Source organism: Phoenix dactylifera, chromosome 3, assembly GCF_051530095.1.
Source record: "Phoenix dactylifera cultivar Ajwa chromosome 3, Ajwa_hap1_PhDact_Kaust_v1.1, whole genome shotgun sequence".
Classification (NCBI taxonomy): Eukaryota; Viridiplantae; Streptophyta; class Magnoliopsida; order Arecales; family Arecaceae; genus Phoenix; species Phoenix dactylifera.
Genome location: NC_143192.1, coordinates 37,913,746 through 37,932,873, shown reverse-complemented (window position 1 = coordinate 37,932,873; position 19,128 = coordinate 37,913,746). Strand labels below are relative to the sequence as shown.

The following is a 19,128-nucleotide window of genomic DNA, read 5'->3' as shown; positions in this document are numbered from 1 at the left end:
CGAATCAAGCTGAGCTTTCAAAGATTATATCTATATTTGATGCCTTTGCCTCATCTTCTCCATCTTTATCCGACGGCTCTGCCTCATTTCCTTCATTATCGTCTTCAAACTACAAACCTTTGTAGTGCTACTATTTTGTTTAGTATTTTGGGTATATTTACTCACTACAGATAATTAATTGGGATTAACTCCAATGACATAACCTCTCATTCGACTTAATGCTCTAGGCCCATTAATTCGGCAAACACCTGAGCTTCGACGCGACTGGTATCGTTGAATAATGATGACTCCCCGACACGTTCTGAAATAAGCGATGTAGCCCTATCCTATATTTTAGAAAAAAATAGTCAGTTGCACAAATCAAAGATAAATACATACAATTATATCTCTCGACTCCTTTTGGACAAAACTACCATATCGGTGGGTGTGAGTCATCTTGTAGAACTCCATCTCATCAGGCTTCCTCCCATGCTCTTCCATCTACAATAAAAAGTATATTAACAAGCTGTATATCATCCATGATATGTGATAGAAGAGCTTTAAAGAATTTTAAAAAAACTTACGAATTCATCTCTACGCCTCGCATAACTCTTCGAGTCTGATGTGTGAGAAACTGCCTGAGATGCTCGTGTGGCTCAACCAATGTCAGAATCTATCTACCAAAAAAAGTAAGCAATATAATATATTCGATGTATATATTTGCAATCTAGATTAATGGAGCTAAGTAATATAATGGACTTGAGAACCGATCCTACCAAGTTCAGTCTATCCATCATGGATAGTGAGACAACACTCCAGCCTTCAAGTTGCTCTTGAATGCATTGCACCAAACCAAGGTACTTCATCATTCACAGTTTTCTCTCGGTGATGAGCACCTCTAGGTAACTCCACGGCCCCTCCTGCTCTTTCATGCCAAGCAACTTTCTAGGAGTCTGTTATTCGCAGCTTGGTTTTCGGACTAAAATGGATTGTTGACTTAAGAAGCTTCACCTTCTGACCTGATATCTTGCATTAGTCCCTTGGAACGCATCTCAGACCATCTTAGCCTCTCACTTTGGATTTCAGTAATAACAATTAGCATGCTCCTATAATTCTAAAATATTTTTAGTGGGAGAGAAAACAATGCATAGGTGCCTCAGCCTCCAAACTACATAAATGGTTATGTACCGTCCGACTCAACAAAATAAATGAATAAATGGTTAATAACCCATATCACTAATAAATTACTAAAGAATCTTCTGGCGGATCGTGGACGCTTCCAGAAATTGAAACCGCCAATACAGCTGTCACTGGCCTATACCCCAACCATTCAAACCTCGCCACGTTGGTAGTCATCACCTGACTACGTATCCATCCGTCACCTCCCAATCCCATCCGTTAGAAATTAGGATCCATCTTTTGTTTTTTAACCCATTAATTAATTAATTAAATCATTCGAATCCATTAACAAAAAAAAAAAAAGCTTGAATAAAAAGTGGGGAAAAAAGAACAAAAAACAAAAAAAGTACATACGGGAAGCGGCCCCGGAAGCCCGGAAAGCAAGCAAGCAGTGACGACAATGGCTTCCTGCAGCTCTCTCCAGCGAACCCTTCTCCTGCCTCTCCCACCCAAAGCCCCCAAAATTCTCGATCACACCGCCGCCGTTGTCAGCTATCCCACCACTGGAAATGGCGGCGCTTGGAAGCCGCTCTCCTCGATCCGGTGCAAGAACGTTAGATCGGTCTCGGCGCTGGCCTCCTCGTCCACGGACGACCTCCGGCCGGAGATGGACGAGAACCCGGAGGGCATCATCTCCGGCGAGTGGCCGGAGAACTTCTCCCTCCTCAGCTACGACGACCTCCGAGCCTATCTCGAGACTCAGATCATCAGCAACAAGGTCTTCTTCATCGCTTTTGATTCTTCTTGAGGTTCTTGAATTCGTTGTGATTTCTTTTTCTTTTGGTGGTAGATGAAGCCGACGGCGCTGTTGGGGGAGGTGATGTCGACGCAGATCCGGACAGCGACGGCGGATCAGACGCTGGAGGAGATCGATCACCACTTTCAGGTGGTGTCGGGGCTACCGGTGATCGACGCGGAGCTCAAATGCATTGGAGTAATCTCAAAGAAGGACAAGGCCAAAGCCTCTTGTGAGGTTGGATCTAATCCTTCTCTCGCTTTTGCTTCTCTGTTTCAAATCGGTTTAATTGTAATAACTTGTTAGATTAGGACTTTTCCTTTGGAAAAAAAAGAAGGAATTTTCTGGTTTACTTTCTCATAATTAAGTGATCTTTGTTCTTTGTATTATGAAGCGACTAGGCCGAGGAAGCGATTCTTATCTAACCATAGAATGAAACAAATTTGAAAAGCAAATCATAGGAATTCTGGTGGCAGAATTCTTAACGTTTCTCTGGTTCTCTCCAGAACCCTCGCTAGGGTCAGAGTGGATCTTAAGTGTTCAATTAAATCGAAGGCCTCTATTCGAATAGGATGTTGAAATCTGAACATGCTTAGCAAAGTAGTGCTTATAACATGAAGACATGTATTTGAATAGATGATGCATTTTCTCAATGTGTTTCTTGGATTCCTCATGACTCGTATTTTAGAAAAGCTAATTTGCTGAGATTCGTACTCAAAATTGAGACTAAAATATTTGTTTACCATATGATGAACAAATCATGATAAAGACATAAGTCATGATTTTCTCATGAGACAGGCTTTTGCTTAGACACTTTGTCAATGCAAGAAAGTGGCTTATGCTTCAACTGGTTTTTAATGCTTGAGGGAGCTATGTTCTGTTTTGGCATAAGTTCATGCTCTTAAGTTACATAACCAATATTCATTTGGTCATGCATATCCTTTCAAAGATTAGGTTAGTTGTTGGGCATTTGATTACCACCTTGGGAGACGAGTATTCAAAGTCATAATTCTATCAGGGTAGCTGGTCATGAGTTGGATTTTTGTCGTTCATTTTGAAGTCTAAATCTGTATTTGGCCAAATTGATGATGTATCTAATATTAGTATGCCTTGTAGAGTTATGGTCTGTAGTCATCGTGAATCTAAGTATCTAACTTTACTGTGAAACACTATATGTGAATATTTGAAATGCAAAATCTTCTAGTTCTTGAAGATTTATAATTGTCATCCACATTCTTCAAACATGTTACATCAAAACAAATATTAATATATTGAATTTAAGGCATAATATATGTCGGAAAATATACCTTAGCATGTGAGTTTTGGGAGTGGCTTTCTTTTTATGATTTCTGTCATGGATTAATTTCTAAGCATCTACACCTAGTATACCAATATTAAATTTGGGGAAGAAAAAAGATGGAGATAGATACGCTGCTCCCGATAGTTTTAGTAGGTATTTTTTTTAGGGGTGGCTTTTGATCGGGGGTGCCCTACATGGCTTTATTTTCTAAACATGAAGACTAACTAGGCTAATGACAAGATTAGGAGAAAGGATGGAGATTGATATATTGGTTACAATTTGTCTTAAAAGGAGGGGCATGTTCTAGGACAATAACCCTACTTTGACTATATTATATAAAGATGAAAGAAAGGAGTAATATTAATTACTTGGAAATAGGTGGAGAAATTTATGGGGAAGGAAACATATCTACATAAAGGAAAGCTAGGCAGCCAAGCCTAGCTTCCCACATGGGCTTCCCGTGCCTTTTTATTGATTAACTCTAGCTGAAAGTTGTTATAATTTATGGGAGACTGGCTTCGCCAATTACCAATGAAATTTTAACAATATTGAGATGACTCTTCCAACTATACCCCCAAGCCTGTTCCTGCTCTGCTTCCCTTCCTCTTATCTTTGTTCCCTTCTCCTCTCTATGCTCCCCTCCTAAGATCACGAGCTCCAGTCCTGTCCAATCCCCCAGCCTGCACCTCTTTTCTTCTTCATCTAGCAAACCTGATGTCTTTGTCCAAATCTCAAAATGCCATTGCTACTTCTTAGACTAAACCCATGCTTTTTCAACCTTAAATTGCTACAAATTAGTATATTAAAGCAAATCAAACGTCATGAAGGAGAAAATGTGTCTCAATCAAGTTCTTGCAGTGCTTCACACCCATAGCTCTAATTTGAACAGGACTTGGCTTAAATCCTCTTGTTGGCTTGAAGATCTTGGTCTTTTTCTCCTTTTCCTTTTTTGATCACTTTTTTTATTTTTTTTTTCACTTTCCCGTCACTTTTTTCATCACTGTCATGTATGTGATACTTTATTCTTGGGTTGTATGATATTTTAATCTTAATCGTTGTTATGGTTGCATTGGGATACTCTGTGTTGGGATCATTTTACCTTGTTAGGTTCCTTTAACCTTCCACGGTGTTACTCTTTTTTTATGTTCTTCAATTGGATTTGTGATTGGAGTTGCTTCAGTGTGCTTGTATTTTGGTTTTCTGTTTGAGAGGCTCTCAACATGCTTTGATTTTCAATAGTGAGAGAGAGATTGGGAAAGAGAGGGTGGTCTGGAATCAAACATCAGGAGAGGGTGCTCTGGAATCAGACAATGAGAAAGAAAAAGGGTGGAATGAACGTGAGAAATTTCTACTGTGTGTGTGAGAGAGAGGAGATGGTGTAGCAGATGCTCTGGAAGCAAACATGAGAAAGAAAAGAGGGAGAGATGATTGTGGGATGGGGATATTTTTGGAATAATGGAATTTCTCCTCGAAAACCTAATGAGATGGCTTCACTGGGTGGGGGAAGCCTGCAGGAAAAGCTAGAAGTGACTGTCTAACTTTTCTGATCTACTATTATCTTTTCAATCAACCAGTATGACAAACTAGTAATAAATGTTTTTCAGTTTGTTGCTCTGACTTATAAATTGTGACCCAAATATGAATGTAATAGCATATATCATGCCTCTGATTCTTTCTTCTTTTTTGAAAGGCTGTTAGAGCCTTTGGGATTTTTAGTGTTGCTTTAAATGGTTGCATTATCTTAGATTGTTTTAACAATAACATGGTTCTCTGAACTGGCCATCTAGCTTCTTTAGTTTAACGTTAAGCTCATCACTTGCTCAAAGATTATCGATCAAGGAATTCGACACAATCAAAGACTTGATGTCAATGTTGGAGCTGGATAATTCTTTTTAGTTCAAACCCTGCAGCATCTTTATTCTATTAATAAGGGGGCTGGGCACTTATTTGACATAAAGGACAATGTTAGCCCTTACTATTGGTCGCTTGTGCATAATATTCTGATTAAACAAAGGCCCAATCACACATGAGTAAACTATACTTGGATCCACTTTTTTTGGTATTTGATCATATGTAGGACAAATCTGTGTTCATCAGCCTCATATTATGCTCAAGTGTTGCCCATGCATCAACCCTTTCCTACATGCCAATAAATCCTTGCTTGGACACAATTGTATTTGACTGGTCATGTTGGATAGTTTTTGTGACATCAACCATTTGAAAGTTAGATCACAAATGAGGTTCAATGATCTTCCTATCAACCACCTTTCCACATAGAACGTGAAGGGCTACTTTGATTTTGTGTGGTTCTTTATGAAAGATGGGATTGCTTGCAGCATGGGTGCCACTGGTTCTCACATAAAATGGATCAGCTGTGAAACACAAAATTCAGTATAAGATAAATGGTAGCAAAGACATTTCAACTTATATGCAGCAAGAGACATCACCTAGCACTTTGCCACGCTAGATTTCACAATTACACCTGAGAAATGTGCAATATCCAAGGATTGATCTCTTAGCAGCTAGCGAACCTGCTCAATCATTATTCTTGCAACCCACACTTTATGATGCCCTTGCGCACCGAACAAAACTCCCTAGCTAGCTGCTGCCTTAAATTACCACACAATCTGGAGTATGACTGCTAAATGATATGTTTGAGGAACTTGCTAGTTGAGAAATATTTATTCTGGTAGTTGTTGTATGCATTAGGCTTCATGTGAACCTTCAGTGCATGTCCAAAATTTCAAGTAGCTCCTTCTGATGAGCTAGTTTCCATTTGAAAATTTACTAGTGAAGCAACCAAGAAGTTATGTATCCTTGAGAAGGTCCCAGGCATATTTCTTCTATGAAAGGACATTGGTCTTCTAAGGATGTCCACTCCTTTACCTTGGGAACAGTGCAGTTGTCCCAACTCTCTCTCTCTCTCATATCTCCTTCATGGAATGCCTCTCTTTAGAGAATGTCTCGCTTTTATACCTTCAAAACGATGAAGTTGTTCCAACTCTCTTATCTCACATTTCCAAAGCTATGTTAAGGCTTCCAACTTTGTTGTCATCTCTAAAAGATGAATATCATTAGATGACAAATGTAGTTGTTGTTACTAGAGGAGTCCTATTCATAAATAAATTGATTGTTTGACTAAATTTAAAATCAAATATTGCTCATCTGAACTTGCGAAATCAAGCAGAAGATACTGCTTTGAACCATAACTAGGCTTCTTCAGCTATCATGTAAGACTTTAACCTTTTATTTGATAAAAGCTAGGAGGAGGATCCATATAAGCTTCTCCATGCAAATATCCATGTAGGATGATATTTTGATATCTAGTCTAGATAGAGATCACCTCAAATTGACAACCAAGAGTAAAACGTTGGCATATTTTCCAGAAGAGAATGTCGTGAAGCTACATCATAGGTTTGAGAGTAGCTTCTAGCAATCAGGTCTTATATCTTTTAACAGATTTGTTAGGCTTGAACATGAAGCATAGACCTAAGGAGATTCATCAGCACATTCCCCTGCCTCATTCTCATGAAAGGCTACCATTTCTTCCATTATAGACTTTCTCTAGTATTAGTGAAGGCCTCTTGGAGGAGCTAAAGAAAAATTTAAAGACATCGCAAGACCAAAGGAATTACAAATGAAAATGTTTTGAATGACACAAAGTGACTAATAGGATGAAAAAATAGGTTATTTTTTTTGTTGTCAGTTGGATCTCCAATTGAGGTGATCAATGAATTGAATAGCATGCCTTTAGAGGCTTTCCCTTTATATCTCCTGGCATAACGGATAGGCTGAGAAGACTCTTTAAAATGAAGTTGATTATCCCAATAGTGCTAGGGTTGCAAATAATATATATATGAGCAGAAATGAATTTCAGGTCTGATAAGATCTGAATGTTTGGTCCTCTTTTCACAGCCAGAATAGCGAGAAAGTACAAGGAAGGAAAATAAGGGATTCAAAAGGAGGAGGAGAGTATAAAGAAAAGAGACTATAATAGAGGGTAAGATCTCCACAAAGGACTCATGTCGTTTATAAAATCCATAGCTCATATTTAATTTATCACTCCCTATAAAACCATATTTATAGAATCTCAGGCAACCCTAAAACAGTGTTTCCTAATTACAAAAAAGGCTGCCAACTTATTGATAATGGACTTGCATTATTTGAACTATTTTTAAAGTAGAAACATATTCTTAATGGCTTTAAAGTGCAATTGAGGGGTGCTCTTATTTATGTTATATGACTATTACCATTAAATTTTGTAGGAATTTCCTGTTTCTTTAATTGTTGCTCCGTTACCTAATTTTGCTAGTTCACTCTAAACAACTTTACATGAAGGCCATCAATGTATTACCATTTCCATACTTTTTGGCGGAGAAGGGATTAACTTTGTTTCAGCAGCCAGTCCATGTGCAGTATGATTACAAAGCCATCTGAATTCTATCAATTGATATTTTTCCTTATTCAATTACGGTTCCATGATAAAAGAGTATTTCAAGATTACATTTTCATATATGCTTCATCTTTCTAACTGATTCATGCATAATAAAATCTGGTGGCCAAGTGGCACTTATGGTTCAGTACTAAGATGGTACAATTTTCATCAGAAGTTAATTTTTCCCTACCTCTCCTATCCCTCTTCCTCTACTCAATTTTCTGATAGGGTATTATTGGTTAAGCAGTTGAAATCGAAGGTTGGTGAAGTGATGTCCTCTCCTGCCATCACTCTGTCACCTGACAAGACAGTTTTAGGTAAGTTTGTAACTGAACCTTCTTTCTTTATGAACATAATTGCGTATGTGATTCCATAAAAATTTGGGAAATACTCTTGTTTCTTGGCTGCAATATCGTGTAGATGCTGCAGCTTTGATGCTTAAGATGAAGATCCATAGGGTACCAATCGTAAATGAAAAACAGCAAGTTGTAGGTAAGAGATATATACATAAAGACTAAACTGTTCTCTGGGGATCTTGTCAATGAAGATTTACTGATATGATCTGAAATGTGTTTAAACAGGAATGGTTTCTCGAACTGACATATTCCAGGCACTGGAAACCCAGGTGGTATAAGCTCTCTGCTTCATAAGAATGCTTATCTGCTGTGTAAATATGAAAATAAGTGTAAATATGAAAATAAGTTAAAGAAGCACATAAAACAGGGCAGCTATGACTTTGTGACTCCTAATTGCATATTGTATGATATATTCTCTTCGTTTCTTTGTAATGAAACTGTCCTTGTGGTGGACCCATAATCATATTTGAGCGAGGCAATTTGATGCTTAGAATGCATGCCCTGATTTACCTTGTAGTTCTTTTGGTGTTACTTGAAGCTTAATTTAGCTGGATGCCTTAATTTGACTTCGAAAATTCAGGGAAAACAAGTGTTGCTGCTATTATTTTTTAATTGTTTGGTTAATAATGCATTCCATTGATAAATGGGATAAGAAACATCATACTTCCGAGGATTTCTTTTATCCTCCTTTTGTCCATCAAATGTTCTGCTTTAAGGTTTTATGGTGTTTTTAGTGGTGAGGTTCAAACACTTTGATCTCTCTAATATTTAATAGCAAAACAGTTGTGGTGCCCAACCTAGAGTTGGTCTCCATCATAGATCTGGTGCTTACAGCACTGATTCAAGTCATTCTTGTGGTATCAAAAAGATATAGTACTTCACTAGGGCTTGATTCCGATGTATATAAAGAACGTGACTGGATACTATACTTCATAAAATGAAAGAGGGGCAGTATAATAATAATATGCATGTACATTCATCTGATATCCCCTAAACGGTGCAGTGAATGAAGATGGCATGAAATAAAAAATAGTACGCTAAAGTAAATCAAAAACGTTGTACTAACATCAGACTAGCGAGATCCAGTTTTAATAAATTTTATTTATATAAACTTCTGTAATCTTTAGTTTAATACAATTTCCTTTCAGTTGGTGTATTGCAATTTACCTTTTGCCCATCAATAACAATATTAGCCTCCTGGTGCGAGCATGAAACTGCTTTTTACGGAGGTATAAGGGCAAATGCTTATATAAATCCAATGACTATTTACATTCAGCCATAACTATAAACATCTAGTCGTATCCTCTGGGTTGATGATGATATGTGGATATTTGCAAATTTGTTGAATCAGATGAGTGTTTCTCTCAACAACATCCTTCATTCTTGCAACACCCATAGAAATTTTCTTGTGCAGTCTTCATTAGGCAATTTAACATGTATAACAAGCTACGCTCCCATAACTATAAACATCTAGTCTAATCGTCTGGGTTGATGATGATTTGTGTGCATATTTACAAATTTGTTGGATCAGGTAAGTGTTTCTCTCAACAGCATCCTTCATTCTTGCAAATCCCTTAAAAATATGCTGGTGGAGTCTTCATTGAGCAATTTAAGGTGTATAACGGGCTATGCAATGCTTTCAGTCACAAGTATTGTAATTTTGCATGTGAATGCAATTCTTTCTGTCACAGTATGCTGTAATTTTGTGCTCCGTTGCTTTGCAATTATCATCCAGGGTGATATCACATAGGGATATGGTGGTGTTCACGTCTGGGGAATTTCATTTACCACTGATAGATGCCTATATATATATATATAGGCAATAATCAGACTGTAGACTCTGGTTACAGTCTATTCTATCAAAACATTTCGAGGGACACATTCATTACGTTTGATGCCTTGATACCGTGATTGGATGGGCGGTGGGATGCCTCTTATGTCTTCATAATTCCATGTTGTAGCCATTGGTTATCATAGCCTGCAAAAGAGCAAGACTCCTGGTGATCAAACTGTAGTGCGATACATTCATTAATGTTGACTAGGTATGATGAATTACTTGCACTACATGTAGGCTTATATATATAGTTTCAATTATCAGACCAAAGAATCTCTGGTTACAATCCATCGGAACATTTGAAGCAACGCGCTTATTAGGTGTGATGCCTTGACACCATGATTTGGTGAGAGGTGGGAAAGCAATGGACTGTTGAAAGCTCTCAGTGCTGTGCATGGTGCAAAAGAGAACCTTGCACGTTTTAGAAAACTTGATGATGGCTTTCCAGCTCTTATCCTCTGATGTCAGAGAAGCTTACAAGAGTCGAGCAAACAAACCACAGTAATTTTCCACTCGAGGGGGACGATAGTTATGGGAACATAATCCATATCATTAGTTCATGTATTGAACAAATTCTGAACAGCATTGAGCCCTTCTTGTTTTGATTTGTTGTAGGCCTCTAACTATACCAACAACCAGAACAAATAATCTAATCTTCTTCTTTACAGTCCCACCACCACCTTTCCAAGGCAATGCTGAGCAGAGCTAGAATCGAAGAACTAAGGCCAAAACAGAAGGAAACATAGAGAGACCAACAATAATTCTTAGGAAGGATGACCAGAATTGAAACCAAAGGGCTATTTTGCCTTGGAGGAAGAGTAGACACTAGAAGCAGACAGGCTGGTATTGTCACTGTTGATGCTACTCTGTTGGCACAACAGCGTAGTCGACGTCGTGGTCGTTGCATTCACCATTGCCAGGGATGGTGATGAGCCCTTGAGGAGGACGTCCACCTTGGCGTATTCCTCCCTTTCATGCCGGATCTCTCCGAGCATGGCAGCCACGTCCTTCATCGTCGGCCGGTCATCAGGGGTAGGGTTCACACAGAGCAGGGCCACGGCAAGAACCTGCAGCATCTCCTCCACCTCCGAATCTGGCCGCCCCCTGAGGCTCGGGTGGAGCACCTCCATGCTCCCCTTCCTCCGCCTCACCCAATCCACCACATGCAACCCATCGGGGATCGTTGGATCGATCGGCTGCTTCCCTGTCAGCACCTCGAGCACCACCACGCCGTAGCTGAACACGTCGCTTTTCTCGGTGATCTTCATCATGTATCCATACTCTGCAACCACTGGAGTCGATCATCCTTTCATGATATAACTAGCCGTTAGAATTTGAAATAGGAGGGGAGGGAAGCAGGAAAACGAACCAGGGGCGATGTAGCCATAGGATCCGGCGACGGTGTTGGAGGAGCGGCCGAAGTCGCCGTCCTCGACGAGCTTGGCGAGGCCGAAGTCGGCGATGTAAGGATCGAAGTCGAGGCCGATGAGGATGTTGTTAGCCTTGATGTCCCTGTGGACTATTGGGGGAAGACAGTCGTGGTGAAGGTAAGCAAGACCCTGCGCCGCCCCGAGGATGATCTTGTACCTCAAGTCCCAACCGAGGGAGAAGCCGCTGCGCTCATGAAGCAGCCCTCCAAGGCTCCCATTGGCCATGTAGTCGTACATGAGCAGCCGCGTGCTCCTGTTCCAGCAGCAGCCAAGAAAGCGCACGATGTTCTTGTGCCGGACCGAGCCGAGCGTCTGCACCTCAGCTGAGAACGAGTCCCGGACTCTGTTACTGTTGCCGTCAACTTTGATCACCGGAGCTGCTGCTCCGGTGCTCGGCCAGAGCTTCTTGACGGCAATCACGTCCCCGTTGTCCATGCTCACACGGTAGACAATCCCCGAGCAGCCTTTTCCGATCACGTTGGCGTCGACGAGGCTCCGCACCACCTGCTCGACCGAGAAGCTCAGCTTCTGGAATGGTGTGAACTGCCATGGCCACGACAGCTCTCCGCCCATCTCCGAGTCGCTGTCCTCCCCGCCCTTCCCTCCTCCCATCCTCCTAGCTCTTATGACTCCAATCGTCCCGAGAACCATTGCCACCGTCGCGGTGATCAGCAGCGCGGTCGCCAGCTTCAGCCTGCGCAACCTTCTGCTCTCCTCTCGTGCTGTCATCACTTGCCGGCCGTCGCCGTCCACGCTCACGAAGCACACATCCCCGCCGTGAGTGCAGAGTCCCTGGTTGCCGGCGAGCTCGGAGGCCGATAGCTGGCGGAAGAGCTTGGTGTCCGGGAGGTAGCCGGTGAAGTTGTTATTAGAGACATTGAGGGAGACCAGATTCTCTAATCCGGCAAGCGGGGCGAGGCTGCCGTCGAGCATGTTGGAGGAAAGATCGAGCACTGATAGCCTGTAGAGTGCTGAAATTTTATCCGGGATCGGTCCGGTGAGCGCATTCCTGCTGAGATTCAATGCAATGTTGAGGCTCTCAATCTGGAAGAGCTCGTCCGGAATGCTGCCGGAGAGCTGGTTGCTGCTGAGGTCCAGCAATTCCAAGCTCGAACACTGGCCGAGCGACTTGGGTATCGGCCCGGACAGCGAATTTCCGCCAAGCACGAGCTTGTTCATTGCCCCGAGCTTGCTGAAGCTAGCCGGTATCGGGCCGGAGAACCGGTTGAGCGACGCGTCGAGCACCTGCAGTGCGGCAATGGAAGAGAGCGACTCAGGGAGGGCGCTGCTGAGAGTGTTGTTGCTGATATCGATCATCTGGAGCCGGGAGCAGTTCCCGATCTCGATGGGGACGGAGCCGGTTATCCTGTTGCCGGCGAGGTCGAGAAAGTTGATGCTTTCGAGCCCGCCGATCTCCGAAGGTATTTGGCCGCCGATGCGGTTGCTGCCGAGGCGGAGACGAACAAGAGAGCCGCAGCGGCCGATCTCCGGCGGAATGGAGCCCGAGACATCATTGGATAAAAGCAGCAACTTGGTGAGGTTGGGGAGGAGGAAGAGGCCGGGAGGAATGGGCCCAGTGAGGTGGTTGTGAGAGAGGTCAAGCGCTTGGAGATTAGAAAGAGAAGCGAGGGAGGGAGGAATGGCGCCCTCCAGCTGGTTCTGCCATGCCAAGAGGACGGTGAGGGAGGAGAGCGCGCCGAACTCCTGCGGGATGAGGCCGGAGATCTGGTTGGTGTCTAGCTGGAGCTGGGAGAGCGAGGAGAGGTTGGCGAGCGACGGCGGTATCGTGCCGGAAACATTGTTGTCGCTGAGCATGAGGTCCTGGAGGCCGGAGAGCTTGCCGAGGGAGGCCGGAATGGCGCCGGAGATGGAGTTGATGGAGAGGTCGATGGACAGCAACGACGAGAGATTGCCGAAGGAGTCAGGAATGGGTCCGGAGAGCGAGTTTTGCCATAGGAGAAGGCGCTCGAGTCTAGGGAGCCGGCCGAGGGAGGGCGGCAGAGGGCCGGAGAGGGCGTTTTCGTAGAGGAAGAGGTTGATGAGGGAGGAGCAGTTGCCAAGCTCCGGCGGGATGGAGCCGGAGAGCATGGCAGTGTAGATGGAGAGAGTCTGGAGGTTGGAGAGCTGGCCGAGGGAGGCAGGAATGGGGCCGGAGATCTTGGTGTCGGCGAGGCCGAGAACGGAGAGGTTGGCGCAGCGGGAGAGGGAGGCCGGGATGGGGCCGGAGAGGTCGCGGTTGCCGCCGGCGCGGAGGGACTCGAGGCGGGAGAGGTTGCCGAGGGTGTCCGGGAGGGACCCAGAGAGGCGGTTGTCATGGAGGAGGATGTGTCGGAGGGAGGTGGCGCCGCCGAGCGCCGCGGGGACCGGGCCAGAGAGCTGGTTGGAGTTAAGGATAAGGGAGTGCAAATCTGGGAGGCGGGAGAGGGAAGGGGGGATGGAACCGGAGAGGGAGTTGGAGGAGAGGTCGAGGAGGGTGAGGAGGGAGCAGGAGGAGAGGTCGGGGGGGATGGAGCCGGTGAGGTTGGCGTCGGAGACGACGAGGACGGAGAGGGAGTGGAGGGCCGCAAAGAGGCCGGAGGGGAGGGGGACGGCGAGTGGCAGGGACTGGATGGTGAGGGAGGTGACGGCGCCGGCGGAGTCGCAGGCAATGTGGGTCCAGTTGCATGGGCTGGAGTCTGATGGGTTCCAGTCCGAAAGCTCTTTAGGAGGAGAAACAGACGAGTCGATCCAGCTGAATAGAGCAACCACTTCAGGATTGCGAGATAAGACTGTAGCTGAAGAAGAGAAAGATGGTAGTCGTAAAAAGAAGAAGAAGAAGACGAAGAAGAAGCGAAAGAGTTGGAGGAGGAGGCATGGAGATGATGTAGCGCGGTGTTGCCTCGACCTCGGCATCATCAACTCCTAGGCTTCAAATCCCAACTAGTTCTTGGGAGCTCTCACTTCCTATCTTTGCATTGGGTCTCTCCCTCTCTTTCTCTCTCTTTCGCTGCCTGGCTTGGGTACTAAACCTCAAAACGAGCAGACCGGCTCATCTCCTCCTTTCTATTGTTTTCTTTTTCCTTTCCACGGTACGTAAACACGTTACTCCAAAGCGGCTTATGGGGATGGTGCGGATTTCTTAGACTTGTTTAATATATTTGAATGGTTGATGAGATGGAAGGCGCGCCGGGGGAGAGCAGCGGCGAAGAGACGACACCATGTGTGGGTGTCTGCATGCAGTGGTGGGGGGCGAAGCTCTGACCATTTGGACTGCCATTTTCGCTAAAAAATTTATATGGATTCGCGTGGGTTTGGTGGTGAGTGTCAAGACTGTTGAATTCGACTCTATTCGGGGGACCCGGGGCATCTTGGTCCAGAGATATAGGCTCTTATTTTGGGCTGAAGAATACTATACCTTGTGAATTCTAAAGTCCATAAGCAGTACATAAGCAATAAATTATTACTGTTTACTGTTTCTTCTTCTATCACCTTTTTTTCTTCTGACCTTTTCCATGTCTCTTCTAGGCTTAGATGGCCTGGGATGGGCTTGGCTTGTGGCTTTGCGCTGGCCTCCATCCCACGCTTATTTAATTGCTGCAGAGAGAGGTCCTGTTCTTGTCCGGGGGAATAGTCCTTTACGAACGCACAGGACGCGTGTAAGCTGTTTGTGGAATTGGCGATTTGGGTTGCAGTAGACGAATGAGGTGTCTTTTCCTGGTCAAACCAGGTCGCAATGCGTCCGAAGGGTCTTGCCAAGCATGAGATTGGTGCAACGGATTGTGATGTCACCAAATTGGTCATCTTGGCAGGTTATGGCTTTTACGTTGGTTTTGAGGTCCCACATACTGTACAAGTTGAACACTGTGAGCAAATTGGGGCTAGATCACAGAGTCTGGAATGGTGACGACACTAGAATTACGGTCTCTTATTGTCCCCATGCAACGCAATCTCGGAAAACCATGGTCAGGATATCATGCTGTTTTTGATCAAACAGTGTTTGTATGCATGATACGTGTATTGCATTGCAGGCAATTTTTTTTTTTGATCGAGAATTAATTGGCTTTTTGCGAGCAAAATGAGCAGAATGTGCTTTGGACGAAGGTATCTCTAAATATTCAAAGTTTTCTATCCAAAGTGAGTTGTCAAGCTATTTATTGCCCTGAAATGTTGATTAATCTTAACCTTGTTTAACATATCTTCTCTATTTGTTTGGCAAGAGCATCAATGTATGATTAACTGTTTATTCTCAAGTTGACACCAGCTTATAATTGTTTATGACAAGTGTGGGGTTTATTCTTAAACCGAACAACCGATCCGCGGATAATCAAGCCGATCTTCTTGATTTTATAATTTAAGTTCATGCAACCAAAGATTTATGCTTTTTTGACTATTTCTTCTTTACATAATATGTCTATGGTTTTCATATTCAAAAGCCGTATCAAATTTCTTCACAGGTTTTTAAAAATATTTCCATCTGCATGGCCATTAATTTAATTCAAAGAGTTAAAAAATAATAATTTGACATTGAATTTAGAAAAGAAAAACTTAAAAAAGTAAAATGATGTCCTGATATGAATATATTTTTTACTCTCTCATCTCAGATCTCAATTGTCATCACCTTATGACCATCTCTCCGAAAAAAAAGGAATTTGTTGCGTACTCATGAAATGCAAGAAGAAACATATATTTAACACAAATCTAGCCCTACAGGATAACAATCTAAGTTTTTTATCTAATTTCCAAAAAAATTATCTGCACTGATTCTTTAGCATTAGCACCCCTGTATTAAACAAGACTGAGCCCTAGAGTTTTGTCTTCTCACATATAGTGACTATTAGTGAGATACCTACCCTTTTATTCCAAGCACACAATAAAGCTATATAATAGCAACAATGAATGACAAATTGTCTCCAACTGTCAGCCATTAAATCTCTAACCTATTAAAGGTGCATTTGTCATCTATATAGCTGTGACTATTTTTCGAATTCATTACAACATGCTTGCACTTGCCACTGACCTTTAAGCAATGCATTTATGCAGCAAAACAGAGATCAAGCCCTAGCCATAATGTCCATGTTCAAAGTTTTCTGAGCCACGCCTCCTCCTCCACCACCACCACCACCACCACCACCCACTCCCTCCTGTTCAAACGTTTAAACTGCATTCACCCACATCCCGAGGCAAAAACCACATGTGGCTGTGGATTCCACCTCTTACCCCACTTTACCTCCCTCCTCCTCCCCTCCCCAAGCATCAAGAGAGTCACATTAGTATTGTAATCTAATGGCTGCGTATTGCCATTAGATTATTCCACCATGGCTTGTGCCATTAGAATAGCTCTTGAAATGCCAGTTTAAAGACCAGTGGCCCCATAAGAGTCCACAGACACGGGCACTCTCCTTGGCCTACAGAACACAGTGGGAGTAAAGCTAAACGGCGCTGCTCTAGGCCCTTATTTTTTAGGGTCTTGGCCTCGGGACACTCCCCGACCCGAATCTATCCACGTTTTCCCTGTCCTTCTCCCACCACCCTCACCTAATGTATACCATGCTTAAGGTGACGAGAAGAACTCCCCAACTTTTTATTTTAAATGAGAGAATTATTTATAATGGGGTTGGGAACATAACATGATCTCAGCCCAAAGTTAAAGAAACAAATGTCGTTTAATGAGGTCTCACGTGACCAAGGCCATAAACAAACCCCACTCCATCCACTGAAAAGTATAAAAAGAGGGAGGAGGAAATGTATAAAGAAATAGGCAAAGCATGGGCTTCTTAGCTGTTGGTTTAATTAGGAGCCATCCAAGGGCAGGCAAAGGGATGGCATCCGAGGTTAAAGAGACACAAGGTGGTGGCTTCATGAGCGTCGCGTGCCTCTGCCATTGGACGTAGCCTCCATCCAAAAGTTTTTAAAGTGAAAAAAATGAGGAGAGTTTATATATAGCATGCATGAGATGGGAACTTTTACAGCCACCGCCCCATTGGTCATACAAGGTTAATGATATCTTGGTTCACCATCCAAGCTTGTGCCTTTGATCATATTTGAATCTTGTTCAAGAAGTAACTGCCAGGACACCCCGTGACATGCTGCGTCTTAAGCTATCTTATTATAAAAATAAATGAAGATCTTGGACTAGCTGCTTGTCACCTTGCTGGATTTAGAGGACAAATAAGGATGCAAGTTGGATGGCTAGATATATATTATATCTGATGTTTCTTATACTTGGTTTACACATGATATGTGCTTCATGCTAACTTACTGGTTGGTTGAGAGCTGGCTAAGGTTCAAGCTCCAATTGGGTTGGATATGAATATAGATATGGATATGAACTTTTTAAACCTGATTGAATCATGTTAGTTTGGATTAAAATAGAATTTTGTAGGGCTAATCCGATCAGGTCAAGATTGCTGAAACCCATTGAGGTCGGATTAATTTGGATCAGCGTCAAGGGATTAAAGATTTGCACCCTTGGTTTGCTATCATTGTTTTTTATTTAATGGTGGAGCAGTTAGTGAAAAAAGTTTCTAGACGCCATGTATGCACTATAAATGAATCTAATGTTTTTCTTTCCTTTTTTTTTTAAAAAAAAAGAGAGTGAGTGGGAAATCCAACAAACTCATTGAGGCAGTAAAAAAGAGAACATTATATAACAATCCCAATCTTTTTCTCCAAATACATTACTTAAACATTCACGGTAATGGATTTTTTTTAGTATTTTTCAGAAAAATACAATGATGGATAATTAACAGAAAGAAGGTTAATGTTGCCCCTAGTCATAGAATTTAATATTGTTTCTCATATTTAGTTTGCTAAAATCAATCTTATTTTCTCTAACAAATTATAAAATACAAATGTAGATTATATTCTTAGAAAATTAATACGAAGTCGTATGCTGCTATTTCATAATTATGGAAGGTACATATGAAGCAATAATTGATCATGACAATGATAGAACCATAAAACCTTGGTACCAAAATCATGTGGCAATCCTTGAGGAACACAACATGTCAATGTTTTCCTTGTTATGCAACTTGCACTTATAAAATGAATGACTCGACTGCAGGATTCTTTAAAAAGAAAAAATAAAAAATAAAATAGAAGTCCACCTTCTAATTCTCCATGTATCTATATAGGATTCTGATCTATCAGTCTTGTTTTCTTTACATCCAATTGCCATTCAATTCTCCGTTCTTACTCTCTCAACTCTATTGTTGGTGTTTAATTGTCCTCTCCTATTTTGATCTCAATGCTTCAGCATTTACAAGGCGCAGCAGATATTACAAGTTAGATGAAGCCATTCAGGTACTTGATCATATGAGGCTGCTCATGGTGTGTCTTACTTATATCTAAAATTTGTACCTGTATCGATGAAAACTGTCAATAATTAAGTTGCATGAAAAACTCTCATCTTCCTCAACTGACCATCTTATCAGTTCTAATAATTAAATCCCACTGTCCATTTACTTGATCATCAGGAAGAGTCCACACTTTGTCAAATTGAAGTTCATCCCAAGGTTTCAATAATGCTGATATCATCATATACATATACGTGTGCATATATATATTTATATATAGACAGCCCCTCCAACACCATCATCGATCTCCTGTTATTACAGAAATAACGGTCATTATTTTGTCCAGTTCAGCCTCAAATTTAGACTTTCTAAATGTAACAATGGCCAATCTAATGGCTATTATTAGCTATTGTAATGAAAAAAAGGGATAATATTGATAAAATAATGGCATTATATAATAAAAATGCTGTTCATGTATCCAATTTGCATTAAGATTGAATTTTGACAGCAACATTATAGCCGGATGAGCAGTGAAAATGCCAAATATAGGATGATCATTATTCTTTTTTCGCGAAGGCAATCATCATTCTGTCATATCATAGTTC

At 42.2% G+C, this 19,128-nt stretch overlaps 2 protein-coding genes across 4 annotated transcripts; one reads left to right on the top strand and one right to left on the bottom strand.

Annotated features, from left to right (window-relative positions):
• The first annotated feature begins 1,473 nt into the window (after window positions 1–1,473).
• On the top strand, window positions 1,474–8,501 carry LOC103717734 (uncharacterized). Of its 2 annotated transcripts, XM_039123547.3 has the most exons (5): window positions 1,475–1,876; window positions 1,949–2,131; window positions 7,877–7,946; window positions 8,050–8,121; window positions 8,211–8,501. In XM_039123547.3, the coding sequence occupies exons 1-5, from the start codon at window positions 1,559–1,561 to the stop codon at window positions 8,261–8,263; spliced, it is 696 nt and encodes a 231-aa protein (XP_038979475.1). In that variant the 5' UTR covers window positions 1,475–1,558; the 3' UTR covers window positions 8,264–8,501. The 2 variants fall into 2 exon arrangements, with proteins under 2 accessions (XP_088574366.1, XP_038979475.1); XM_088718240.2 differs by lacking the exon at window positions 8,050–8,121 and having other exon boundaries at window positions 1,474–1,876.
• Window positions 8,502–10,348: 1,847 nt separating this feature from the next.
• LOC103717746 (uncharacterized) lies at window positions 10,349–14,416 on the bottom strand. Of its 2 annotated transcripts, none has more exons than XM_039123546.3 (2): window positions 11,189–14,416; window positions 10,349–11,110 (listed from the first exon to the last, which is right to left on the bottom strand). In XM_039123546.3, exons 1-2 carry the CDS (start codon window positions 14,142–14,144, stop codon window positions 10,617–10,619), a joined length of 3,450 nt encoding a protein of 1,149 aa, XP_038979474.3. In that variant the 5' UTR covers window positions 14,145–14,416; the 3' UTR covers window positions 10,349–10,616. The 2 variants fall into 2 exon arrangements, with proteins under 2 accessions (XP_038979474.3, XP_026664492.4); XM_026808691.4 differs by having other exon boundaries at window positions 10,349–11,101; window positions 11,189–14,415.
• Between the last annotated feature and the right edge of the window lie 4,712 nt (window positions 14,417–19,128).